This window comes from Orussus abietinus, unplaced genomic scaffold (assembly GCF_000612105.2).
Source record: "Orussus abietinus isolate OABI.00-Male unplaced genomic scaffold, Oabi_2.0 scaffold76, whole genome shotgun sequence".
Classification (NCBI taxonomy): domain Eukaryota; kingdom Metazoa; phylum Arthropoda; class Insecta; order Hymenoptera; family Orussidae; genus Orussus; species Orussus abietinus.
The window spans coordinates 53,067-78,037 of record NW_019394271.1 but is presented as its reverse complement, the minus strand read 5'-3'; the positions used below and the strand labels follow the sequence as shown (position 1 = coordinate 78,037).

General features: G+C 36.1%; 6 protein-coding genes across 9 annotated transcripts; 5 read left to right on the top strand and 1 right to left on the bottom strand.

Moving 5' to 3' along the window:
- The first annotated feature begins 267 nt into the window (after positions 1–267).
- Positions 268–2,526, top strand: LOC105699973 (TGF-beta-activated kinase 1 and MAP3K7-binding protein 1). The gene is made up of 6 exons (XM_012425457.2): positions 268–376; positions 453–690; positions 773–905; positions 993–1,233; positions 1,328–1,584; positions 1,677–2,526. The coding sequence occupies exons 1-6, from the start codon at positions 286–288 to the stop codon at positions 2,127–2,129; spliced, it is 1,413 nt and encodes a 470-aa protein (XP_012280880.1). The 5' UTR covers positions 268–285; the 3' UTR covers positions 2,130–2,526.
- Positions 2,527–2,921: 395 nt separating this feature from the next.
- LOC105699974 (4-hydroxybutyrate coenzyme A transferase) lies at positions 2,922–6,451 on the top strand. Its single transcript, XM_012425458.2, has 7 exons — positions 2,922–3,255; positions 3,336–3,548; positions 4,063–4,215; positions 4,433–4,672; positions 4,809–5,213; positions 5,394–5,660; positions 5,777–6,451. Exons 2-7 carry the CDS (start codon positions 3,365–3,367, stop codon positions 5,959–5,961), a joined length of 1,434 nt encoding a protein of 477 aa, XP_012280881.1. The 5' UTR covers positions 2,922–3,255; positions 3,336–3,364; the 3' UTR covers positions 5,962–6,451.
- Positions 6,452–7,056: 605 nt separating this feature from the next.
- LOC105700040 (probable NADH dehydrogenase [ubiquinone] 1 alpha subcomplex subunit 12) lies at positions 7,057–8,064 on the top strand. The gene is made up of 3 exons (XM_012425584.2): positions 7,057–7,247; positions 7,428–7,510; positions 7,742–8,064. Exons 1-3 carry the CDS (start codon positions 7,153–7,155, stop codon positions 7,975–7,977), a joined length of 414 nt encoding a protein of 137 aa, XP_012281007.1. The 5' UTR covers positions 7,057–7,152; the 3' UTR covers positions 7,978–8,064.
- Positions 8,065–8,758: 694 nt separating this feature from the next.
- On the top strand, positions 8,759–10,757 carry LOC105700039 (hexosaminidase D). Of its 2 annotated transcripts, XM_012425583.2 has the most exons (2): positions 8,760–9,030; positions 9,094–10,757. In XM_012425583.2, exons 1-2 carry the CDS (start codon positions 8,911–8,913, stop codon positions 10,657–10,659), a joined length of 1,686 nt encoding a protein of 561 aa, XP_012281006.1. In that variant the 5' UTR covers positions 8,760–8,910; the 3' UTR covers positions 10,660–10,757. The 2 variants fall into 2 exon arrangements, with proteins under 2 accessions (XP_023290613.1, XP_012281006.1); XM_023434845.1 differs by having other exon boundaries at positions 8,759–10,757.
- Positions 10,758–13,077: 2,320 nt separating this feature from the next.
- Positions 13,078–15,382, top strand: LOC105699992 (pumilio homolog 3). Its single transcript, XM_012425484.2, has 2 exons — positions 13,078–13,303; positions 13,395–15,382. Exon 2 carries the CDS (start codon positions 13,412–13,414, stop codon positions 15,305–15,307), a length of 1,896 nt encoding a protein of 631 aa, XP_012280907.1. The 5' UTR covers positions 13,078–13,303; positions 13,395–13,411; the 3' UTR covers positions 15,308–15,382.
- A 72-nt stretch (positions 15,383–15,454) lies between these two features.
- On the bottom strand, positions 15,455–24,867 carry LOC105699988 (proteasome-associated protein ECM29 homolog). Of its 3 annotated transcripts, XM_012425477.1 has the most exons (29): positions 24,803–24,867; positions 24,671–24,734; positions 23,824–24,071; positions 23,614–23,732; positions 23,395–23,544; positions 23,038–23,313; positions 22,769–22,964; positions 22,615–22,700; positions 22,337–22,526; positions 21,991–22,136; positions 21,398–21,704; positions 21,114–21,300; positions 20,682–21,038; positions 20,408–20,583; positions 20,214–20,315; positions 19,930–20,136; positions 19,739–19,853; positions 19,469–19,652; positions 19,056–19,344; positions 18,738–18,971; positions 18,298–18,642; positions 18,051–18,207; positions 17,781–17,939; positions 17,575–17,706; positions 17,169–17,478; positions 16,896–17,079; positions 16,698–16,833; positions 16,431–16,640; positions 16,159–16,361 (listed from the first exon to the last, which is right to left on the bottom strand). In XM_012425477.1, the coding sequence occupies exons 2-29, from the start codon at positions 24,693–24,695 to the stop codon at positions 16,159–16,161; spliced, it is 5,430 nt and encodes a 1,809-aa protein (XP_012280900.1). In that variant the 5' UTR covers positions 24,696–24,734; positions 24,803–24,867. The 3 variants fall into 3 exon arrangements, with proteins under 3 accessions (XP_012280898.1, XP_012280900.1, XP_012280899.1); XM_012425475.1 differs by lacking the exons at positions 24,671–24,734; positions 24,803–24,867 and adding an exon at positions 24,172–24,354 and having other exon boundaries at positions 15,455–16,361; XM_012425476.1 differs by lacking the exon at positions 24,803–24,867 and having other exon boundaries at positions 24,671–24,790.
- Positions 24,868–24,971: the final 104 nt, after the last annotated feature.

The window sequence follows — 24,971 nt, the reverse complement described above, 5'->3', positions numbered from 1 at the left end:
GTTTATGATTTACCGACCAACATCTAACCTACCAACCGTCGACTATATTGCAAATTTTCACTGACTTATCAAGACCCCAGCTTTTCTAATGAATCATTTGTTAATGCCAAAGAAGACGTTACAATTGTTAATGTTCTGTAAAGTTCCTTGAAAATAATTTACTGAAAACAGTGGAAGGTACACGAATTTTACCCTCAGGTATCGCCATAGTTGTCTAAGGAAGTTACTGTCCTGATTAGCAAATAATTGCAACTAATTTGTTTTGAGACCATAAGTAGGCTGGAAATGCCTACCAGGGCAAGAAGCCCAGGCTTAATGTCTTTTCAAGATCCACAGCATAGCTGGACGGATGACTTGCCAGTGTGTAAGCAATCCGGTGAGTAATTCATATTTAGACACTAAACAGCAATCTACGATTACTCTTTCTATACTTTTTTCAAACGATAATTCAGGCGTGGGATTCTCAACAAATCAAATTTACCGTGAAGATGGATATCGGCAGGAAGAGCACCCATTCGAAGACCGTAGTTTCCATTGTCACTATGATGATTCGACATTCCTCTATGGTGTATTCGACGGTCATGAAGGTACAAAGGCAGCAAATTTTGCTTTGCAAAGAATGGCAGCTGAGATATTGTTGGGTCAGTTAAATGGAAAAACTTTAGATGAAGAAATAAAGGAAGTGTTAAGGTAATGTTTAATCAGTTTTTTGAATAGCAAGATGATGGATAATGTATCTTAAAGAATGTATTAATATATTGTTTTATTTTAGGCAAGCCTTTATCACGGTTGAACGAGGATATCTAGACTCTATAGGCGATCTTTTGGCTGAACGGGCTAGTTTACAGTTCGATATACCAGCAGGCTTAAACTCGTATGAGACTTATCAAAAGTTTCCTCAACTGGTAAAGTATACATATTCAATTAATCCGTGTAAGGTATGCGACCATTGTAGCTTTTATGATTTTTGCTTTAGACCTTTTTGTATGTAGGTGGATAAGCTGAATGCATTAAATTGTGAATTATCTGCTGGAACTAGTGCAGTGGTAGCTCTAGTATATCGCAACCGACTATATGTTGCAAATGTTGGGGACAGTAGAGCTCTCTTATGTAAAACTGACAGCAACCAAGTTCTCCGAGTTGTTCAGTTGAGTGTCGACCATGATTTACGAAACGAAGATGAACTGTTAAGGCTATCTCAGCTGGGTATTGATATCGAAACAATAAGACAAGGTATGAAGAATTCATAGTGTATAACTAATTGTTAATTATAAAGGAAGTTCATTGCTACTATCTTAATATTATAATGAAATACATTCTGATTAAGGTTCTCATTTGGGAAATCAAGAAAATACTAGATGTATAGGGAATTATCTAGTTAAGGGAGGATATAGAGAGTTCGAGGAGTTAGCTTCTGCAACTGCCGAACCCATTATTGCTGAGCCAGAAATTCATGGTGGGATAGAACTTGATGACTCCTGCAGGTTTTTACTGCTAATGTCTGGAGGTCTTTATAAATCACTGCAGGAAGCTACCGGAACTGATCAAGTTAACAGAGAGTTGGCTCTTATAGCAGTGGAACAAGTAAGTGAATTTTAACAGATGAGATAAAACCTTTTCAGTAGGTTTCTTTCTTTTATTATTATAGTGGTTCCTTTAAATGATATAATTTTCAGTTTAAAGTGCAGTCTACTTTGACAGGAGTTGCACAAGCAGTGGTTGACAAAGTTGTACGAATTCATCACGACGTAAACATGAGTAATTCACGAAATAATTTACTTCCTGGAAAACGAGATGACATTACGCTTCTTGTGCGAAACATTAATTTTCCACTTCCACACGCATTGAGGAGTCCGATCAATCAGTCTGTGAGATTCAACCCAATCATCCAAACAGCTCCTTTAACTGTACTCCACAATGACGACTATTCCAGTACAGGGACAGGAGTAGCTGATAATTTTGACACTTCTACAAGTGAAACTTCAACGACATCGGACATATACCCTCCAGGTTCGAAAACTTCGAACAGGAATGCAAAAATCAAACCATACGTTGACTTCTCTGAATATTTTAAAACTGTGGAAAAAAGAAGGCAAGATGGTACGTTACCTGATGGTATTGACTTTTAATATAATTCATACTCTCAAATTATTTCAAACTTCACAAGAAGGCATCTTGATAATATTCCACTTCTTGTATCAAAAGTAAACTAATTCCTAGATGTTTTGGAATTCGATGCTAGTCTAACTATTAAATAACAATAATCTTTGTTTTATTGATCCATGCAAAAAATTGTAAAGGCCCAGAAATGATCTGCTAGTAGAACATTGAAACCGAAGAATGTACGTTAGGATTACAAGAGTATCCTAAGAATCATTTCACTTTTTAACATAAAGAGCTATACTTTATCTATACAAATCTCTTAGGACTTTACCAGTTGTCTATTCTTACGATTTATTTACTCAACAAACCAATAATTGTATTAATAAGTAATATATGTAAATAAATAGGTTTTAATCACAGCAATTAGCTTAAATTCTTTAAACTAAACATTTCATCAGTCACAACGCACTGAAACGTTGCAGATTAGCCACCAAACGCACAACAGATTCGTTAAAATAATTAGGCTTAGTAGACTTTTCTAAAATTTCTATTTTTCTATTTTGAATGTTACAGAAGCACTGCTCAGCGATAAAATGATAGCAGGGGCACCATTAAAAATTTTAATTTAACTTAATTTAACGCAGCGATGCACCGTTTTTAGGAATGCTATGCATAGCAGAGATGTTTGTCATTCCTAAAACAGATCAGTTTCCCAGTGAGAATGGCGCTGGGATCGCATTAGGGATCAAAACTTGCAGACGACTACTCCATCTTCAGTTTTCTTTGATTAATGCTTGAATGAATTAATAGCATCTCATTGGCGAGTTCCGCTAGACTCGGCCACTTACGACCACTTGATCCAATCCAACCGTATCGCGAAAAAATAGCTATTGCAAAATCGACTGAACGTTGAACCGAAACGCCCTCTATTTAAAAATTGGCATAATTCTCCAGTTCGAGCGAAGTCCCTATATCGTGTGTCGGAAGTTTTTGTTTCATCGAGATCGATGTAAATTGGTTTAAGTTGTGACTGTCGTTTTGGCCTGTGCAACGTTGACGGATGAGGACGCCGGAGTTTGACGGGTGACAGGAGAAGGCCAAATCGAGTCAGGGAGAAAGCGATCAACGGGTTGGTGATTTTCATCGGTAGTGGTATGCCTCCGTTTTGATATTATTATATCTCGAGGCCTCTCCCTGTACCAATTGCCGAAGATGACCTGCTTTTATTTTAGGATCGGGACTTGATCTGCGCTCGACAAGGATGGCAGTTTTTCAAAGGTTACGTGGCTTGTCAAGGCTTTTAACGTCCTCCAGAGTGATTTCACTTCCCAGGCCGAACAGCTATTACACGTATCTGAACGAAACCTCCGTCCCTCTACCGAATAAGGAGCCCTGCTGGGTAAAGAATGCCGATGAAGCCGTTGCCAAGGCTGGATTGAAATCAGGTATAATTTTTTAGAAGCTGACTCGGCATTTTTACTTCCCCATTGACTGTACGTTTGTTGAAAAAAGTCATAGCAAAGTTTGTTTGCGTAATTCCAGAGTATTGGCTATTTCAAAAATACGTGGGACTAAAGCAGACCAATTATGTGATAGTCTTGGCAGGATTTTTTTACAGATTTAGAAGAAACGATTGATCTTGATATCAGAATACATAAAACACAGCGATTAGATAATGTATGTCAACTAATCAGATTAGATGTAATCGAGTTATAAAGGGGTATATTATAATGCCTTGTTATACTTAATTCAGTTTGGAGTGTATTAAGAATTGTAGTTGATCTGTGGTATTCTGCAAAGAAATTTAAGTAAAAATACGGTGTCTTTTTTAATTCACTTGTATAAATTAATTGTTGCTGTTTGATTGAAATTAAGAGTAGTGAATTGTTTACATAAATCTGATTACACTAAGAGAAATAAATAATTTCTGCTTAATTGGTTCACATAATGCTCTTTCAGATAATAAGATTTTCGTTCATGGAGCTGCTGCAACACCCGTCGAACTCCTCAGAGCCTTGACCGACTACTGTAAAAAGTGTGATTTAAGTAATGTACGATTATATCACATGCATCTTGAAGGAGATGCACCTTACGCACAACCAGATGCTGCAAGTAAGTTCCTAACATGTCCTATTAATAAAATATGTTTTGTTAGTCACTATTATGTAACTCACTAATTTTAGTACAAGGCAGTCTATTAGCAGTAATTATGAAATCTTTTGAAAATGTTTTGTACTAGACTATGGAGAAATAATATGGAATCTAAACGCCATGCTTTTCCCTTAGAGTCAATATATTTGAAGCTAATCAATTTTTTGATTGTGCACAGAGCACATAAAATCCGTAAGCTTATTCATCGGAGGAAATGTAAGGAAAGCTGTAAATGATGGGATTGCCGACTGTATTCCCATTTTCCTGCACGATATTCCGTCGCTTTTCGAAGAAGGTATCATCATACCGGACATTGCTCTCATTCATGTCACGGAACCAGACAGTAGGGGCTACTGTTCTTTGGGTACTAGCGTAGACTGTGCAAGAGCTGCAGTTATACACTCGAAAACTGTTGTAGGTAAGTTTTAAGCTACCTGATTATGGTGCTAGCAAAGTATGCTGTCTTTTTGCTACAAATTTAACTTTGCTTTTCAGATCTTATTTATTCGTTCTATTAGACATAATATATTTCCATGGTTAACCTCTCTATTTAGCGATGGTGAACAAGAAGATGCCAAGAACCTATGGAGATGCTCTCATTCACATAAGTCACATCGACTACGCATTTAAATTTGACACAAATCTTCTTAGTCATGGATCAAAAGCATCCACCGATGCAGAGAAGATGATCGCCAAACACATTGCCGATAATTTAGTGGAGGACGGTGCCACCTTACAAATGGGCATTGGTAGCATTCCTGATGCAGTGCTTGCATCGCTTAAGGACCACAGAGACCTTGGTGTTCATAGTGAAATGTTCAGTGATGGAATCATTGATCTTGTTAACAGAGGATGCATTACTAACAGCAAGAAATTGATTCATCGTGGGCTGATTATAGGATCTTTTTGCGTTGGCAGTCAGAAGTTGTATGATTTCTTGGACAACAATCCATTCGTAGGTAAATCATTTGTTAATTTCATTGTGAAGGTAAAAAACAAACTATTATAATGTAGAATTATATTCAACATCAAACCAATTGATTTAACCCTGCCTTTAATTGTATCACCATGTTTCATTGAACTTTCTTTTATACCACTTATTTTTAATTTCTCGTGACTGTCTCTGTTTTTTATTACAGTTATGTTAGGAGTTGATCATACAAATGATCCCAAAATAATTGCCAAGCAACCAAAGATGACAGCCATTAATTCTTGCATTGAAGTAGATATTACGGGGCAAGTTTGTTCCGACAGCATAGGAACCAGAATGTATTCAGGTTTTGGTGGGCAAGTTGACTTCATTTCAGGAGCAGCAATGTCCGATGACCGTCTTGGTAAACCTATCATCGCCTTCACGTCGGAAACGGCGAAAGGCGTCAGCAAAATTCAGCCTGTATTGAAATCAGGTAAGAATTCATTGACAATCAATAATGTGTAATTCATACTTGAACTTTTAATCGCTATCAATGTCAATACTCCTACGAGCATGGATGGAAATTTTAATACTTGTTATTCATGACAGGTGCCGGTGTTGTCACTTCTAGGGCTTTGGTACGCTACGTTGTGACAGAGTATGGAATCGCGGCTCTCTTTGGCAAAACTCTAGCTCAACGCGCATACGCTTTAATTAACATAGCCCATCCGAAACATCGAGAGTCACTAGAGAAAGCTGCCTTTGAAAGATTAAAAACCATGCCAGAACCTTAAACAAAGTCTTTCCGTAGACATGGTAACTCCGATTCATCTATATGCCATAATCTACACGTCGCGGGTTATTCTCGCAGATGATTATTCTGTCTCGCTTTCCGCGAGAAATACATGCTCCTTGTCAACACTTAATGCTTCAGATTGAAACAAGTTTATACCGAAGCATTGTTAGAAAGTTTTTGATAGGCGCATATAATCATCAGGGAAGTACTGTGATGTCAAAGTTAAGCAAAAACTAAATGGCATTTATAGATGACGGGTCAAGTGTAATGTAATCCTGACTGCACCTGATAACGCTGAATATCACAACCGTACTAATATCGTAAGCTCAATAATGGTGTATAATATGATACTGGTACAATTTGAAGTTATTTTATTTTGTATTCACTGTATTCTTTTTATATTTCTAAATTAATGCAATAGAATCAAATTTTATGTATAATTTTCGATATTGTACTTCGGAAAAATACATGTAATATATTGTAAAATATCTGACACATTGCTCTCTTGTGCCACGCGTGACCGCCACATAAATGTAATCTGTACGTACAGAGTTGAGTTGGGATGAGTAGCAACTAATTGGTCCGTTGGTTTGTACCAGACGATCCAGATAGTTGAGACCGTTAGATTTGTTTACAAGCGTGCTCGAGCCGACGTTGCAACGCGACGCGAAATATCTTTGAATGACCGACGACATTCTTATTCGTGAAGAGGTTCAGGGGAGGCTCCGTAGATGGCGGGGAGGAGTTCGCGCAGTTTCTATGCCGACGCGCGGAGGACTTGAAATGAAAACGATCAGTGCGCCACAGTGATCACGGATCGCGAATACCAACGATTAACTATCGTCTATCAATCTAGCCTGTGAGCAATCTCCCATCTCATGTCTGTGTCAAGTATGTATGTATGTACTTGCGAAACTCTACCCAACTTCTTAATGCGGTAAACTAAATAATTTTATTGAAAATGCATTTGACTGCCGGTAAGTCAGAGATTTGTAAAATTACGACCTGTCGCCGTGTTTGATGACAGTGCCATCTCTGACTGGAAAAGAAGAAATCTGCAAACGGATTCGGGATTTTTTTCTACAGACTTCATAAACCATATTCTACGGTATCTATGGTGGAACGTCTGCTTCTTTGCTCCAAAGCTTAGACCTCCAAAGTCTCCAAAGTCGTCTGACTCTTGTGGAAGATGGCGAATCTTATCGGGGTAGATAAATTTCTTCAATTATGGAAAATAATACGTGCAAATGGAGGTTTACTGGGATCTTTGAAAACTCTGTACAGGTTAGGAAATTTTGTCGAATACTGCTTAAATTAAAGATTTAAAAATGTTGATTGATTAAAATCATTTCTAACCTTGATAACGATGTTATGTATTTTAAAATAGTAATATTGTCTTCTATATATGCATATTCTCGGTTTCTTAACACTATTCTACATTTTTGCATTCATCATCTTCAACAGGGAAGACGATTTAAAGGTTGGAACTCTGATTGGGATAGACAAATATGGTAACAAATATTATGAAAACAATTACTACTTTTATGGTACGTATGACAAGGTAGATTGTGTGTTAAGGAATATAAGTTGAAAACTGTCTAATAACTCAGTAATAGGCGAATTATCTATTGAATGAAGATTATGTTTTTTCAGTTAATGAACAAAGTTTTATATTAAAATAAGAGCATCAGGCTTAGATATAACTGATGTCAATTATGCCGTATGCAGTTATCTAGCTTACTGAATTGTTATATTATTTGATGTAATCTTTCCTTCAGGTCGAAATCGATGGGTTAGTTATGCAAAGGAAGTAGGTTTAGATTACGATGCTTCACAAGTTCCCCCAGAATGGTTCGGATGGCTCCATTATAAGACCGACTTGCCACCTCATAAAGATCCTAGACGACCAAAATATAAATGGATGGCCGAACATCGCCCAAATATGAGTGGCACTAACGAAGCTTATGTACCATATAGTACTACAAAACCAAAAATCCAGCCATGGAAACCGTAACTATTTGCTCTTAGTGTACTAGTATTTATTTAAGCGAACTAGAAAAATATAAATTTTAATGTAAATAAAGTTTATGAGTATCCGATATATCATGTCATCGAGGGAACGTTCCTTTAATTAACTAACGTAAATAAGTGAAACTTCAAAAAGAAAAATCCATCTCTTCAGCCTGTTAACCAATGTATCGTAAAATAATTTATTCTTGTGTTGGTGCGATAAAATGATCATACATTTCATTTTATTAAATGAAACAATTAGCAAATTTTTATAACCATAGAACTTGGTTAATTTGTATAACTATATTGGTTCAATGTTCAGTTGCCTTTGGATCATGTTAAAGGTGAGCTTATTGATGAGTGTTAGTCAAGCGTGATTAATTATAGTTCTTTTTGAAGTAATGAGATTTCTTTAGAAACTAATTGATGCTGTCACAGAAGAGTAATTGCTGAAATGTGATTCGTCATTTTAAAAATGGCATTCCAAAAACTGGATATTGAGTTTTGAGGGAGAATTTACATTTCATTAAAAATTTACAACTGCGCACCGCGGATTAAAACTGGTCCAGTTTCCTTTCTGATACGTGAGATTAGCCATGGATGCTCTCATCTTTCGTCTAATTCGATCATATGATTTTAAAAATACCGTTAAAGAAAAGTATTTCAAAAACTGGACATCGAGTTTTAACAGAAAAATTACAACTGCATTCGCAGACTGGAACAGATTGAAGCTGCTCCAGTTTCTTCTCTGGTGCACATAGTGAGCCATGGCTGTTCTCATGTTATCTCCACCTCATCTCTGCTCCAACGTAGTCCAATCATACGATCGTGTATAGTTCAAGCTCCCGTCTCCTTTCTCATCTGATTTCGTTCGAGTCAGGTTGTAAGGTTTTGTTTTATGGTGGTTTACTGTCATGGTCGGTGATGGTCGGTGAACATGATGACACGATTGAGAGGCAAAGCCTCTTTGATAATAATATTAACGATCATCTTTCTTTTATTGGTGGCCGTTTATCACATTCTCACTAACGAGATCGACGACGTGCCCTCCTCAAAGGTAATCTCGCATCTGAGGACAGAGAATGCGTACTCTTCGAATAATCTGATCGAATCTCACCAGAGAAACGTAGAGAATCATAACCTCCAGGAGGAGCTCACTGGAGGAAACGCGAGAAATGTGCCCTTCAGAAGTTACAATTATGGCAAGGCCTACAACACCGAAAATCCTCTCTTCAAGGGGCACAAGATCGTGCACTTGGATCTCAAAGGAGCACCACCCAAGATTGGCTACTATGATCACTTGTTCCCTTTGTTGTGCAAACTCGGAGCAACGGGGATCTTGATAGAGTACGAGGACACCTTTCCGTTCGATGGACCTTTAAGTAACATAAGTGCTTCTAATTCCTATTCCAAGCAGGATATTATTACCATTCAGAGATTAGCCAAGGCTAACGATCTTATAGTCATACCGTTAATACAAACTTTCGGGCACCTAGAATTTATTCTAAAATTAGACAAGTACAAAGACCTTAGGGAGGTATTCCGCTATCCTCAGGTAATTTGCCCGACCCATAACGAGTCTTTTCCATTGATTACTGAAATGATCGATCAGGTTGTAATGGCACATCCAGATTCCCAGTACCTGCACATCGGTGCAGATGAAGTTTATCAATTAGGCGAATGTAGTCGGTGCTTAAATGTACTTTCCAAACGACGCTGGAGTAAGAAACATTTATTCCTGGATCATGTATCGACCGTAGCTCGATACATTACCCAGAAATATCCTAAACTGACGGTCTTAATGTGGGATGACGAGTTCAGGGAAATATCATCCGAGGAGATCATGGAAAGTGGGCTGAACGAGCTGATAGAGCCTGTCGTTTGGAAATATACCACCGATCCTGGAGCTTCTCTGGCGGATCAGCTGCAGGATAGTTATTCGCAAATCTGGCCAGCTATCTGGATCGCTACAGCATTTAAAGGAGCAACGGCCCCGGACAGATATTACACAGATATTTCGTATCATTTAGAAAATCACAGACGATGGTTGGAAATTATCGATAGGTATTCAGATAAAATAAAATTCAAAGGAGCTATTCTGACCGGATGGCAGAGGTACGATCACTTCAGTGTACTTTGTGAACTGCTTCCTTCGGCACTTCCATCTCTTGCAGTAAACTTGGCCATGCTTCAGTCTTCCGATTTAAGCGGCTTCTATGCGGAAGTACCAGATCGAGTTACACAGACTATGAAATGCGAAGGTACAATCTCATTAAATATACCCGAGCCTCAGTATGGATGGACTAAGTGTGATTACGAAGGAGTTGCAGTGTATGCTGCTACATTAAGATTATTCCTCTTGAATCAAGAATGGAATAAGTTAGAACAAGATAGTGCGTTTAAAGGTTGGCTGAAAGAGTATAATATTAAGCACATGTTTTCCAGTCCGAGTCATGTTGAACATGCTCTTGGAGACTTAAATAAATTCAGAATGGAAACGTTTTATATTGAGAAAGAAATGAGGGTGGCAATGGAGATGATTTACGATAACTTCACGATAGAGGAATGGATCGAAACGTTCATTACGCCACTGAATGATAAAATTACTAACTTATGGGAAGCTAAAGAGAAATTATTGGAGCAGTCTGTTTGGCCGAGGAGGCCGTTAACTAAAGCTGAACTTTAAGTAGCCAAATTGTTTTAGTTCTGGAAAATTGCTTCTAGAGTCTGTGACTAATGCATATTGCTAAGATCAAATGAAAATAGACTGTTTATTGAGACGAAGACGTAAAGAAGCGTGCAATGAAAACCACTCTTCCAAAATCGTATCTAAGAAAGTATTATGTGTAATGTGATAGTTTATCGAATAGTTCACTTTTAAGCAAGGCAATGATCATGCGAAACGTTAGTGAACGTTTTAGAGTCAACTCATCCATGCCGTCCAAATTTTTGACAAAGGGAAAGAGGAAAAATTTATATATTCCAACGTTAGTTGGCCATACTGTGGGACCGAATCGAATTATAATGGTGCCCTTGAAAAGGATAGTTCACTCAACGAACAAAGGTGTACTCCTTGTCATACGTAGTACAGTAGTTGATATTGCGCTAATCTGAGCAGTTTGCAGTAACTTTTCGACATACCAATTACATACGTAATGTTCTACCATATTTATGTACAGAGAAAAAGAGAAAGCCACTCTTATCCATTACGCAGTAATTTACAATTGTCATCTCGCTCTGCCAGTATATTTCATAAGCAAAATTCACGTTAAAAGAAATTGCAACGTTTCAAGGAACTGATACTTTCCTAGGTATTTATTAATTTTTAAATAATTGTGCTATACATTTAGAAGAATCTTTGGGTATGTAAGTTAAAAACTACCAAATAGTTTGCATGCAATTATGACAGTACATGTAGACACTTCATGCAACTGAATGACTTTACAATAGGACATTTTGAGAATAATTTGGATCCTTGACATTTTACAAACGTAACACATGCCCTAATTTTTCAGGAGTATCATGTTAGGAAAGAAATCCAGCAATTCTGAATCTCATTGTATTCTGAACAATCATTAGCTGCACGTATTGGTGCACTTCAGGGAATCTAAGATACCCAATGTACGTACTGATGAACGTAAAGATATTATACTCATGATACATACAATATTTTATAACTGTACTATTGCTCGTGCAATTGTCACTCATTTGTTAAATGTTAATGGTCATTGGTATTCAAGTCAGTCCGTTCCACAGTTGGATGAGTTATGAAAGAAAGCATACGATATGCCGAGTGACTTAAAGTTATATTATTTTCTGTTACGGGGGTATTTCGTTTTTCGCCAGCAAGTTATTCGGTAAAAGAAAATTCAATAACTTTCAATCATTCTGCGAGTGAAATGTTTTCTATTATAGTAATTGTTGATAACGTATTTGTTAACGTAATTTGTAATTTATTAGTTTCAAGTGTACAGTTCTATAGGATGTTTTCGCAATATGATACATATAAATATAAAGTGTAAGACTAACGGTATGACGTAATATACTCGGAATTGTACAATAAAGGTTCTTATACGTTATGTTAGCACCAATGACCTGCAATTTGTGGACATAGCCACCCCTTTCTTTAATGGATATGCATATGAGCATGCCATAGCTAATTACAGAGATGAGCAGGTGCTCATCTCTGCTAATTATTATAGTACCATAAATGAAAACCGCCTTATTAAAACAAAAAAAACAAGATGCATTTACTCAAATAAAATTCCCAAATTATCAATACCAGAAAGTTTAGTCAACAAATTTCGGTCGGAAGACACATCCATTCTCAAATTGTTTATAAATGGCGTCATCGAGTAGTTCATACCAAAGTACCAACTCATCTCTAGTTGTCTCTAGTTCATATCAGAGATGAGTTGGGAGATTGTTCACGGGCAGAGTCGCGCGATCGACTTCTGTGCTGCCCTCTGGTTTTGTACGTTAGCTTTCACCGTTTTTTGCTCCCAAGGGCGGCACAACGAATTTCTGGTAGGAGCTCGCGCACTCACGATGGCGGTACCATCTACCAGTCGCCGTTGGCGGCTCCCGCACGCACGCACGCACGCACGCATGCGAGATTTCGAACGTTTTCGAGCGTTTCTCAATCATTTTGAGAGCGGTTTCGAGCGTTTCCGAGCGTTATCGAGTGTTTTTACGATAAGGCTCAAAAAAATTGAAAAACGATCGATAACGCTCGGAAACGCTCGAAACCGCTCTCAAAATGATTGAGAAACGCTCGAAAACGTTCGAAATCTCGCGTGCGTGCGTACGTGCGTGTGGGAGCCGCCAACGGCGACTGGTAGATGGTACCGCCATCGTGAGTGCGGGAGCTCCTACCAGAAATTCGTTGCACCGCCCTTGGGGGCAAAAAACAGTGAAAGCTAACGTACGAAACCAGAGGGCAGCACAGGATGCGATCACAGGATCCTGCTTGTGAGCAATCTCCCAACTCATCTCTGGTTCATATACTTGTCGCCCAGAATGTGGCAACAGTGCTGTATTCTGCATGCGAAACGACATATTGTCTAACATTCAACGAGCCCTCTCTCTGCTTTTCTTCAAACTTCATCCAATAACTGTCTCCATTTTGTCTTTGCTTTTGTCTATCTTTCATAAGACAGTGGCCATAAGTCGCCATAAGCAATGATTAACCAACCATAACCTTATGAACCATGCTTTCTTTGCTGGTTTAAATCGTTATTTGCAGCTCGTACGTAATTACGTGTTTATATTATATTTATAATATTGATCCTGCCGATATATGAAAGTTCTGAGTCGAAGAAATTGAGCAAGTTCGTATATTCTTGAGGCATGCACGATGCTCTGTTCTAGTATCAGTTTATAATAAATTTAAGTTGGTGTAACAAATGTATTTTCTTTCAGAACTTCAGTAATCAAAAATGGTCGAAATGAAGGGGGAAGAAAACAATGTAGACAGTGAAAGAAAAGCTAAAAAGATAAAGAAATCTATTAACATTCCTGATCCCGATGATATTACCAAATTGTTAACCAATGTTCAAAAGAAGAGAGAAAAACATAATGTTTCTAAAAGTAAAGAGGAAAAGCGGGGTAAATTTGAAAAATCAGTTATTGGACAAAAGTACAATAATTTGAAGCAAAAAAGTGCAATTAAATTGAAGAAATCTGATACATCTGTGAAAAGTGACGTTACTAACGAAAAACCCGATTGGTTACAATTGAAAAAGGAAAAAAAGGAATTGAAAGAGAAAAGAAGACTTAAGCGTCATACAGATACGTACGATGTATCTGTAAAAGCAAAAAAAATTGGTGAAAAGTTACGAAGATCCGACTGTACTTTAGAGGAACGCCAAAATTTGACATCTAAGTTATATGAACTTTTAACTGGGCAATGTAATAAGATAGTTTTTACTCATGATATGTCAAGAATTATTCAATGGTTAATTAAGTACTCGGATTCTGAAATACGGCAAGCCATTTTAACCGAATTAAAACCATCGTTAGTACTCATGTTTCAATCGAAGTATGCAAAAAATTGCATAAAAAGTCTGTTAAAGTATGGTTCAGAGGAAATTAAAAAAGATATCGTGTCAGCCTGTTATGGGAGTATCGTGAAGCTTGTAAGCCATTCTGTGTCTGTCCCAGTTTTTGAACAGTTGTATTCTACTTGTGCTACAGAAACTGATAAGACATATTTTAAACAAGAATTTTATGGTGATCTCTATAAACATGCAAAAGATGCTAAAATAAAAACACTTTCAGATGTTCTGCAGTCGTCAAAAGATATGAAACTTGCCATCTTAACTGCCATTAAAGGAAATTTAATAAAAATTTTAAATAAAAAACTTATTAATTCATCGCTTCTACACACGGTAATATACGAATATATGTCACAATGCTCTGTAGATGATAGAGCAGAATTGATAGTCATGTTAAGAACATTAATCACTGACTTATCAAAGACTAAAGATGGAGCAAAATCAAGTATCCTTTGCATTTGGCATGGCACGAACAAAGATCGAAAATTTATTATGAAATCAATTAAAGAAGTCATTGCAAAAATCTCCTTATCTGAGCACGGCCATTTAATTTTGTTAGCTTTAATGGATTCAGTCGATGATACCGTTCTTATGAAGAAGATAATATTACCAGAAATTGAAAATAATCTAACGGAGATCTCACTAAATGAATACGGCAAAAGGGTCGTTTTGTATCTTGTAGCTAGAAGAGACCCACATTACTTTCATCCAAGTACTGTTCAATTTTTGAAGCAAGGTGATGGGAATGCAACAAGTAAAAAACTGGCGGAAATTAGAGAAAAGGAACTATTAGAAGCTGTTATTAATACGTTTCTTCAGAAGGTAGCTTCGGAAGCATCAGTGTGGCTATCCAACAGTTCAATAGCAATGGTAACGCTTGCAATTCTAAAAGCTGGGAGGGGCAAAAACTTAGAAGAAGCATATAATGCTATCGTTGATTTCATAACCGATTCAGATTCTGTGATCTCAGAAGATGGCAAAGAATACAAAGCCATTGAGCATTCTGGTCTTCACCTGATGCTGAAGAAGTTAATTCAACATAAAAAGTCCGAGATAGAAACAACCTTTGGTCAACTATTAGTTAACCGACTAAATGACAAACTTATAAAACAATGGATCGAATATAATAGAGGTTGTTTCCTTCTTGTAATGCTATTAGAAAATGAACACCCTGACACAATTGCGTCTCTAGAATCTAAGATAAAACCGTTATCTGCTTCACTGGGATCTAAAACGACCACGGGAGCGAAAATTTTGTTTAAGAAAATAAGAATATAATGTAAGGTATTTATATCATTGAAAATTTAGATATGTTTGTACAGACCGCAGTCAAATATACAACTGTTTCTCCTATTTGGGTTCGTGTTCCTTTATGCGATACCTACAATATAAGACTTATTGGACAGGGAAAAGATTGAAGCATCATTTTATTTCAATTTTTATTTAATATAAATAAGTAGGCTAATTACAACGTTACATTTATTGCATTCTAAGATTCATGGTCAGAACAAGTTACGTTGTTGATTTGTTCAATATCACCGATAAGGCGAAGAAACCTAGCACTCGTAATATTGACGATGAACCTCAAAATGCAAGTTTTATAAGTGGCAATGATAGTTGGAGTCACGTGTGAAAAGAAACTCGTTGATTTTGCATAATTAATACCACTAGTTATAAACAAGTTTTAAATTAATCAAATGTTACCATATAACATAACCGCCAGTCTTTAGAAATTTTGAACGAAGTACTAGTACGGAATTGTTCCAAGAAACTGATTAACTAAAAAATATATTAAGAAAGTGATGATCAATGTTTTACATGATTACAACAATGTCTATATGAATATATCGGTACTAGACACCATGCAGAATTTACTTCCTACCAATTTATTGAAATCATCTGAAAGAACGAACGGGTATTCTTTGATCATGAAATCTAATTTCGGTTCTTTTTTTTTATAGTACTATGAAGCAAAATCATTTTTTACATTTAATTTACTTGCGTATATGTATGTGAACAAATGCTGCTTGCCAAATTTCACCACTCATATGAGATACACCTTTGGTGAAATAAATAAAAGCCATGATAGCTGGTTGAATCTATCTATAATCACACCCAACGATTTCAATTTATATTTTGAGCATATCTTTAATGTCAATGACCCTGGAACGAATTTCTGGTTGGTTATCCCCAGATAAGTCCGGTAGGACTTCGGTGAATAAAGTAGTTAAGTTTTCAAGATGCGTAATATTTTTGGTATCTCTAAATCTTCTTGACAGAGAAAAGACAATGTTCAATGCCTCTTTCCTTATCCTCGTATACTTAGAAATGCCTAAAAGGAATATTAAGTTTGGTCAAACATTAGCAATTTCAAAAATTCGTCGTTAATTGGAATATTTACCCATAGAGTGCCTCAAAATTTTCTCGAGTACGTCACAAATCGATTTTAATGTTTCCTTGTCCTTAGGGGAAGTCTGTGTGGCATCGATTTGTAGTAAGACTAACTTATCCACAAAGAGGTTAAGCATGGTTAGGATCGCAACTTGAAGAGTTCTGGTACTTTTTGGTAATACTTCATAACAATGCGTCACAAATTGCAAACAATATTTGTCTGTGAAACAGGGAATACGTGAAAATCATGTGATAAAACAAGCGATGGGATATTTACCTTGAGTTTCTTTATTCGATGGCCATGCCTTTCCGAGAGCTTCGTACAATGTCTCCTGCAATTTCAGTATATCTTCCTTTTTCTTTGTTCTTTCTGTCAAAGACTTCTCCTCGTCGTCATCTTCTTTAATTGTAACCTATTCGATGAGATTTGACAATATAATACTAACTTTATAGCTTTATATTGCATGTAACGTACCTTGAGGAGAACCTCTTGTGCGATGTCATGTACTTGGGAAAATCTGTCGATTTGCAATTCGTGCAAAACGTCACTAAATGCTTTCAAGGCATACCGACGATATTCAATAGCTTCCTTCTTACTTTCTTTATGCAGTGATTCCACAATCGTCTCTAGGAGTTCTGTATCCTTGCTTACAGCCTCCCTGTTAAAATCAAACGAGAGAATTATAATAGAATTAATCAACAATTTATATATCAGATTATGTGTTAAAAAATTAAATCTGTGACGTACTTGCTATTGCACGCCAAAGTTGCAAGACCATTTAGAAGGCGTTCTTTGCCGTTCCAAGTCCTGCCACGCAGACCGTTTGTTAATATCTTCAAAAGTGTACTTCTCGCTTCTTCATCGATACTAGAGCCTAATTTTGTAGCTACTGTCGATACAGCATTTGCTGCCTGTGCTTTCGTAGTCCACGATGCCGATTCCAAAGACGAATTCAAAATAGTAGTTATCGCTGTCAAATGTTGCCTTATTCCCATTTCTGTGCCTGGTGATATATCTCCCCACAAATCAGTCCATAGTTCTATAGTAGCTTCATTTCCTACAATTAATAAAATATATTTCTCTTTTAGTATACGTGCACGTGTATATAATTATTGTATAATTATTGTAATTTAAAAAATATACAAACACGAACCTGGCACTTTCTCAGCGTGCATTGCGAAAAATGTTAAAGGCATAACTATGTCAGAATAGTTTCTAAGTATCTCCTGGTTATGGGTGTTTATTGATTGCAACGTTTGCCCAATTGCCAGCCTAATGGTGTCATCTGAAAGAAAACCACGATAATAATCAAGATACCTAATTTTCATAGATAAAATAACTGTCGGCTTAAAAATATACCTTCTCTTTCCATATACCAGGTGTTTAACATATTAAAAAGCTTCTCTAGACTAGATTCTTTTGCAGATCCTACTATGTGTCCAATTGTGACGGCATTACTTTTCCTAAGAACACTGTTGCGATCTGTTAGACCGTTTACTAGTGCAGCCAGAATTTTACCTAGAAAAATGAACCAAAGCATTATCGATATCATTAAAATATTATCTAAATTTTTATACGGTTACTTAGGTATCCGAACATATACAAGAACGATTTTATTTTTATACTAACCAGTGTATGGCTGCAAGTCCTGTTTCAAGTGACTACATAACAGTATCAGGAATTGTGAACAGGCAACTTTAGTGCCAAGCACTACGTTTGACTTAACTATTTCTAGTACTTTCGGCATTAAGTCTTTCAGTACCGAAGCATCGATATACTGAACGCACTGTAAAAAATATAATATATAAATAAGTGAGCTTTGTCAGTTAAATCAATTTTAATTACCTCTTAAAATGTATTTGAATCAATAGTTCACCTTTGTCACAGTCTCCGTAGTATAATAATTTTTTGCTGCAAGTGCTCTGTTTCTGTCATGAACTTCCTGCTCTTCTGAATTACCGCCCAAACGAGTACTCCAATAAGAATCCAAAGGATTTTCTAATTCACCAGTTGCGGTTAAAAGTGCTGGTATTAAGTTTACCAACGATGGCTTTAACAAATCACCAGCTGTCTTAACGAATTGAGATACGGTTTGCAGCGATATTGCTCTTACAGTAGCAACAACATGAACGATCCCAACATCTAACAAAACTGGCAGTATTGCTTGAAGAATTTGCTCTCCAGCTTTACCTTGCGATGGGTCACATCGTCGAATACAAAGCTGAAAATAAGCAAACATATAATCTTTTGCTCAACCAGTTGACTACCATTAATACACAATCATTGATAATACTGAAAAAAGTACCAACTACTTACTTCACTAAATACTATGACAGTTTTGTTAGCAGCTAACCGAGTACCCTCATGAAAATCATCCATTACACGAAATAGTTGTTTCCATAGTTCTGGTCCACTTTCGACTAAATTTATAGGAACGTTTGATCTTAATAGATCAGCTAATGCAAGGCAGCAGCTGATCCGTACACGCCACTCATAACTTGTTATGTTACTGGATAAATCTGCCAGTATCTCCTTATGATATTGCTCCAACTGCGTGAAAATATTATTAATTTTCTTCTGAAAAAGTTGCACTTACACAAAAAACTATTAATAAAAAGAACTCTTATTGCTTACGATGTTATGTGTAGATGGAATAATGGCATGCCAAATGCTAGTCATACTGCGTTGAATCCTAGGAGTTGGATCGTACTGGTATCTATACAGTTTTGGCGCAATAATGGGCAAAAGTTTATTCAAATCCTCTTTTGCCAAATTTGCGATTACAGAAAAGCCAAATGCTGCGCCTTTTTTTGATGTCCAAACGGCATTGTGATTTGCCAAGTGTAGAAAGCGATAGACCAGTTCTGGTTGATTCAATTCTGTTGCTAATGAACAAATTTCTCTGTACGTTGACAAACTGCCACTGGAAAACACGTAAGGAAATTTCACGTGCCCAGTTCATTCGATGTATCGGGTCTCTAAATTTAACTACCATGTGTTTCCGAACATAACTTTTAGCACATTTAATTTAATATCAATTTATTTACCCAGAAACACTCTTTCCTAATTCCCCTTCTTCAAATAATTTGGTATCGCTGTTTACTTTTGTAACAGCTCGACGACCTTGCAAAAGTTGATTTGTCAAATTTTCTAACAGATCCTTACGAACCGCTTCTTCGCTAGCATAATATACCAAGCCAAGTCCTTTTGATGCAACGTCTTGAACAAAATCTGCATAAACAAAAAAACATTAAAAGCTGATGCAGAATATAGGATCTCATAGTTAGGATTTGTATTTAATTTTTAGTACGCATTACCATTATTTTCTGAGAGAAAACCAGTAAAGGCATTTTGAATTTCACAAGTTTTATCCACAATTTCTTTTCGTTTGGCATTATGCTTGACCAGTGCTAGTAGCCAGATACACACCGCCTAAGAAATAAAAAAGACATGTTACAGTGAAGATTCTTCTTCACAGATGTCGAGTATCTAATTCAAGAGTTCTCACCTGCCTAGAATGTGGATGTGGTACATTAGACAACTTTAATAGTTTATCTAAAACTAATTTTAAAAGCTCATTGCTCCCTTCACTGTAAGGAACGCTGTATTCAGTTGGTAGCATTGTCCATGCATCTCTCCCTTTAGGTGAGGCTTCACCTTGTACACAACAAACCAGCGATTCTCCTACTGTCAAATGTATCTCAACATCTTTAGTCTGCCAATAATGAACTACAAAATTATGATTGCACAAAAGGGTTTAATTAGTGGTTACAAAGAAAATTGGTCACTTGCCTCTGCTGCTAGACTAATGAATTTTTCAGCAATAAATGTGGCATGGGGAAATTCTTCACCGACGCACAAACATCCTAGAGCCAAGGCAGCTTTCTCTTTCACCTATTATCATTCAACCAAAGAAGTATCCAATTTTTCAAATAATTCACTTTTAAAACTGATCACATCTTGATTAATATTATCGTATCACAAACCTTGCCACTTGTTTTTACATTAGTCAGAATTAAAAATAAGGTATCCACGACAGCTTTCTTGTTTAACTCTTTGTCATCTTCTGATGGTATTGGCAAGGCAAACGCTTTTCCTATATTACCAATTCCTTCGGTGGCTGCACTAACTAGTAACATGCTGCTATCGGTCAAAAACGCATCTGAAACGTTATTTTTAATTATGGTATAATTGTTAATTGCAATTATCTTTTAATCATTAATATTTCACTATATCTCCTCCATTTATGGCTACACATACACAAAGTTTTAACAGCTTCCAAATAAGTATTCCACTTCAGCAATTCATCCTTGTTGGTATGTTTCCACAACCGTAACTTTCTTTCCATCATGTGTGATAATGCGACTAATGCACCGTGTTGTGTTTCCGGAACTTTACTTTTAGCTGAATTGATAATCTCTGACACTTGCTTTTCAAAGTCATTATCAGGAATGTATGCTATGATAATGGCATAGATTTTAGCAGCCAATTCTCTAATACTTTCTTTACTCGATGAAAGCATGGATCGAAGCCATGGTATTTCACTTTCGTAACGGTTAAGTGCATAAAGTGGGATTGTCCCAACCACTTCTAGAAGTGCATTCAGTGGCACCCGATCTATAAAAAGTATATTTTGTACACATTTTTATTTAGACTGAGATATTATTTAGTAATTAACTAATTAAAACGTACCTGCAGTAACATGACTAAGCATCATAATCATTTCCTGATAATAATTTAGAGATTCTGGATGTTCTTTAGATATATTTTCTAGATAGCGACCAATCGTTGGAGTATGTTCGCAAGGATGTTCCAACGGTTCAGTTTGTACAGGCACATTAGCACTTTTTGCAAGACAAAGGCGAAGATAGGTTATAATCTATGATGAAAATGCATAAAACATTCTCGTTGATACTTAGATTAACCATTATGAAAAGGAAAGTATTGTTTTGGTAATACAGAAAAAAAAGTAGTACCTCTGTAAACGTAGTGATATTGTAAGGAATCGTTTTACTTCCAATATTTACTCTTCCTGGGTGTGTACCAGCCATTCTAGCCTGTAATTTAGTGTGTATATAACACACTAACTTGGAGAAATCAGGTAAAAATATGTGTTTTGTGTTGTCCTTATCTTCCTCATGTTTATAGGCAGAACCATATAGAGCTTTCATAGCTTCTAAATTAACTTCATGCTTTGAATCTCCACATGCTAGAAGTAACAAATATCTGGACGGAGCATCGTCTGGTGGAAATACAGTAGCAGCGTAGTGTACAGCAACATATCTGCGTAACATAGATGCCAAATGTACAAAATATCCTTCAATAATTATTTAGCAGCATAAAAATGAGCCACTTAAAATTGCTGCTTCGAATAAAACCCACATTATTTCTTTCAACGAAAAGTATTTTAAGTAAACATTACAGAATTTCGAGAACGTACGATAAATAATTTTTTGTAACGTTTATTGGATACATGTCCAAATATTAAAAATCTGATAAACTTATCTCGTGCAACAATTTTAAACTAGCTATTTTATTTACATTATCTCTCAATTGTAGAAAAACTAACCTAACACTGGATTCTGGTGATTCAATATGGACCGACAGTAAACTATTCATCACAGCTAAATTAGTTTCGTCGTCTCGCAGAAGCACGAATGAAGAAGTCATGCTTATTAAAGCATCTCTTATACTCGTCCGTAAATCACCCACCGTCTACACGTTTCGTAGAGAAAGAATTTAGTAACAAATGTAACTCTTCAAACATTTTCATTTATAAAATTTGCATTAAATATTTTATATAGGTTATATATACGAGTTCATGCCCTCGATAAGTTTCAATAAATAACACTCCTTCTTTCAATTGACCTTTAAAAGATTAACAATATTAATTTTTGATATAATAAATTACTTACAGATGCAAGGGCATCAAAAAAGTTTTGTAATAAACTCAGATCTTTATTTATAAGAGTTGGAACTCTTTGCCCCAATTGTCCAATAATGGTATAAGCCTTAGGTTTGTGTACGTCGTCACCATCCGAAATTAATTTTATCATTCCATTTAGAATAACTCCTCCTACCCGAACTAGTTGCACAAGGCTACACCTGTGAATATTAAAAAATTAAATATTAAATGCATAATACCAAAGAAAGATATTATAATCAGCAATATTAATGATAGCATCATACGTACTGTTGTATAATGTTTAATGTAAATTGTAGAGCCAAGAATTTCAAATATTTATTTGTGTTCCTTCCATAAAGTGAATCAAATACAACCTGTAATTCAATATTATATTATTAATCATAGTAAATAAAAATGGAAGTAATAAAATTAAGCAACGTACTTGAATACATAGAGGAATAATAAATCCAGCTCTAGTTACTCGACAAAGATAATGTAATAATTTAAGTCGAATACGTGTACAAGCAGGCAATCTTTTCATCTCTGGTTTGACTTCTTTTTGTGTGGCTAAAGCATCAGTTCCCAAAAACAAAGTGTAAAGAGGACCAGCCAGTTGTACCGATGACCAGTCTAATGTACTGAAATATGCAAGATCCCAATTGTAAATGGTTTCTAATAAAAATAAGCCGATTACTGAATTTATATACATACTTAACAATTTTTTTTAATTCAATGTCAGCTATGTTTGCAACACTGTATGTGGTATCTGCAGCCGCAACAATTAAATGTATCAGAATATCAGAATCAGGAAAAAATCCTCCGGAGATAAATTTAACTATTCCTATTTTTATTTGCTCAAGTTGCTCTGACGTATGTGGAGTTTCACCGATTACCCTTTTAAAGGCATATTGATTAAGACCTGGTGGTACTGGGAATCGAAACCATTCAATGGGCTGCCCAGTCTCTTGGGAAGTTTGTATTACAGATCTAAATTTACATAAAAAATTAATAATTTGCTATACTTAATTTATAATACCGAAACCCTTCAACTCATTTATACATACATACCTATAAGGTAATATTAACATATCTAGCATAAAATTCAACAACTGTTTTGCAACGTAAGGTTTATCTTGTAGTCCAAGAAGAGGTGCTCTCTTTTCAGGATCCGTAGGTATACGTATATGTCCAAGTGCCGGCATAATAATAAGCAATAAACTGTAAAATCAATGCATTAGCTTAGTTGGTTCTTGATACATTATACAAGTATACCATGAGCATACGTACCTGTCTTGATGGGATAAGGGTTTACCCTCGATTGCATTTAATACACTTGGAACTAATTCTGCCTGTTTACTAATTTCCATTCGAGGGTATCCTAATTTTATGTAAATTATTGAAAAATTCTGAAAAGTGTTATTAATCGTTACAATTTTACAAGCAATAAGACATGTCTACGTATATTCATACAACATACTAACGTCACCGCTAACTTACAATTACAAATGAACTAGCAGCAGGATCTTGATATTGCAACAAAAGAGCTTCAACAGGGAGCTGAACTAGAGGTCGACTTTTAACCCTCCTATTGATATGGATTAAAAGTTCCATAACTTTTTTGCGAACTCCTTCTTGAGAGCTGGATAACTTCAACAATATCGGAGGTAGAAATTTGCATACTGAGGCTTGAAGTTGCTCATCCGTATCTGCAGAGCCTAAGCGGAGAAATACCCGCTCCAAAAGAACTATAAGAAAAAAAAGCATGTTTTAGAAATTATTTCTACTAAGATATAATGTAAGAGAAGACAATTGAACTAATTATTAAACTTGTAAGTAATCAATTACGACATATTGTAGTCGTTACTGCTGTCATTTGCTTCATATGTCATGTTAGAAAATCGGAGTAATTTTAGTTAACTGACAATCTACAATCCTATAAATATGAATTTCTCTTCAAAAGTAAAGGTTTTTATTTTCATTTTTGACAGATTTAACGATCGATCGATCGCTTTTCTCAATCTGTAAGCACATTCTCTGGTATTTGAAGTTTATAAAGAGAGGGGTTGGATCCGCAGCATGAAGGAGGTTGGGAAAGAGAAAATCGGAAAATCGAAATTCGAACGCAGCCCATGTGTGGAAACGAAGGGCGTGAAGTTGCCTTTTTACATGGCGGCGTGACATTTGAGTTTTCTTTTCTGGCTGGAAAGTGGACGGAATGTCGATTTTACATCGGTCGAATATGCGAATGGATCGGCCGATTCCTCATTGACGATCTGGCCACTATCAGGATTCAGTCAGTTCCTTAAATTCGGTAGAAAATAATTTTTTTTTCGAGACTACTTACTCAACTCGTCCGTAGCCGCTGCCATTTTGGAACCGTGTGTGCGAGAAAACGAACGGCATCGGCACTGGGAACGTGAAAATTTCGTTAACTTCCTATTATGTAAAGAAATGTTTACTAATTGCGTTTAATTACCTTAATGCTCAATACACATTCGAGTGGAATTATTTTGTGAATATTACTGTCAAGAAACCGCACTTTTTAACGATTTTTACAGCAGTCGGGAACATTTGCTGTCCGGTGTGACAGAGGTTAGAAATACTTTGCATTAAGAATTTGAATTAATAAGTACTGAATGATTTCA

Coding starts and splice junctions, on each gene's coding strand:
- LOC105699973 (XM_012425457.2), top strand. CDS start 286: ATGCCTACCAGGGCAAGAAGCCCAGGCTTAATGTCTTTTCAAGATCCA. Junction 1,234..1,327: donor TATCGAAACAATAAGACAAG/GTATGAAGAATT, acceptor ATTCTGATTAAG/GTTCTCATTTGGGAAATCAA. Junction 1,585..1,676: donor CTCTTATAGCAGTGGAACAA/GTAAGTGAATTT, acceptor TATAATTTTCAG/TTTAAAGTGCAGTCTACTTT.
- LOC105699974 (XM_012425458.2), top strand. CDS start 3,365: ATGGCAGTTTTTCAAAGGTTACGTGGCTTGTCAAGGCTTTTAACGTCC. Junction 3,549..4,062: donor CAAGGCTGGATTGAAATCAG/GTATAATTTTTT, acceptor ATGCTCTTTCAG/ATAATAAGATTTTCGTTCAT. Junction 4,216..4,432: donor CGCACAACCAGATGCTGCAA/GTAAGTTCCTAA, acceptor GATTGTGCACAG/AGCACATAAAATCCGTAAGC.
- LOC105700040 (XM_012425584.2), top strand. CDS start 7,153: ATGGCGAATCTTATCGGGGTAGATAAATTTCTTCAATTATGGAAAATA. Junction 7,248..7,427: donor TCTTTGAAAACTCTGTACAG/GTTAGGAAATTT, acceptor CATCTTCAACAG/GGAAGACGATTTAAAGGTTG. Junction 7,511..7,741: donor AAACAATTACTACTTTTATG/GTACGTATGACA, acceptor TCTTTCCTTCAG/GTCGAAATCGATGGGTTAGT.
- LOC105700039 (XM_023434845.1), top strand. CDS start 8,911: ATGATGACACGATTGAGAGGCAAAGCCTCTTTGATAATAATATTAACG.
- LOC105699992 (XM_012425484.2), top strand. CDS start 13,412: ATGGTCGAAATGAAGGGGGAAGAAAACAATGTAGACAGTGAAAGAAAA.
- LOC105699988 (XM_012425475.1), bottom strand. CDS start 24,208: ATGAAGCAAATGACAGCAGTAACGACTACAATATGTC. Junction 23,545..23,613: donor CCCTTATCCCATCAAGACAG/GTACGTATGCTC, acceptor TTGATTTTACAG/TTTATTGCTTATTATTATGC. Junction 21,301..21,397: donor ATATCACTACGTTTACAGAG/GTACTACTTTTT, acceptor TTTTCATCATAG/ATTATAACCTATCTTCGCCT.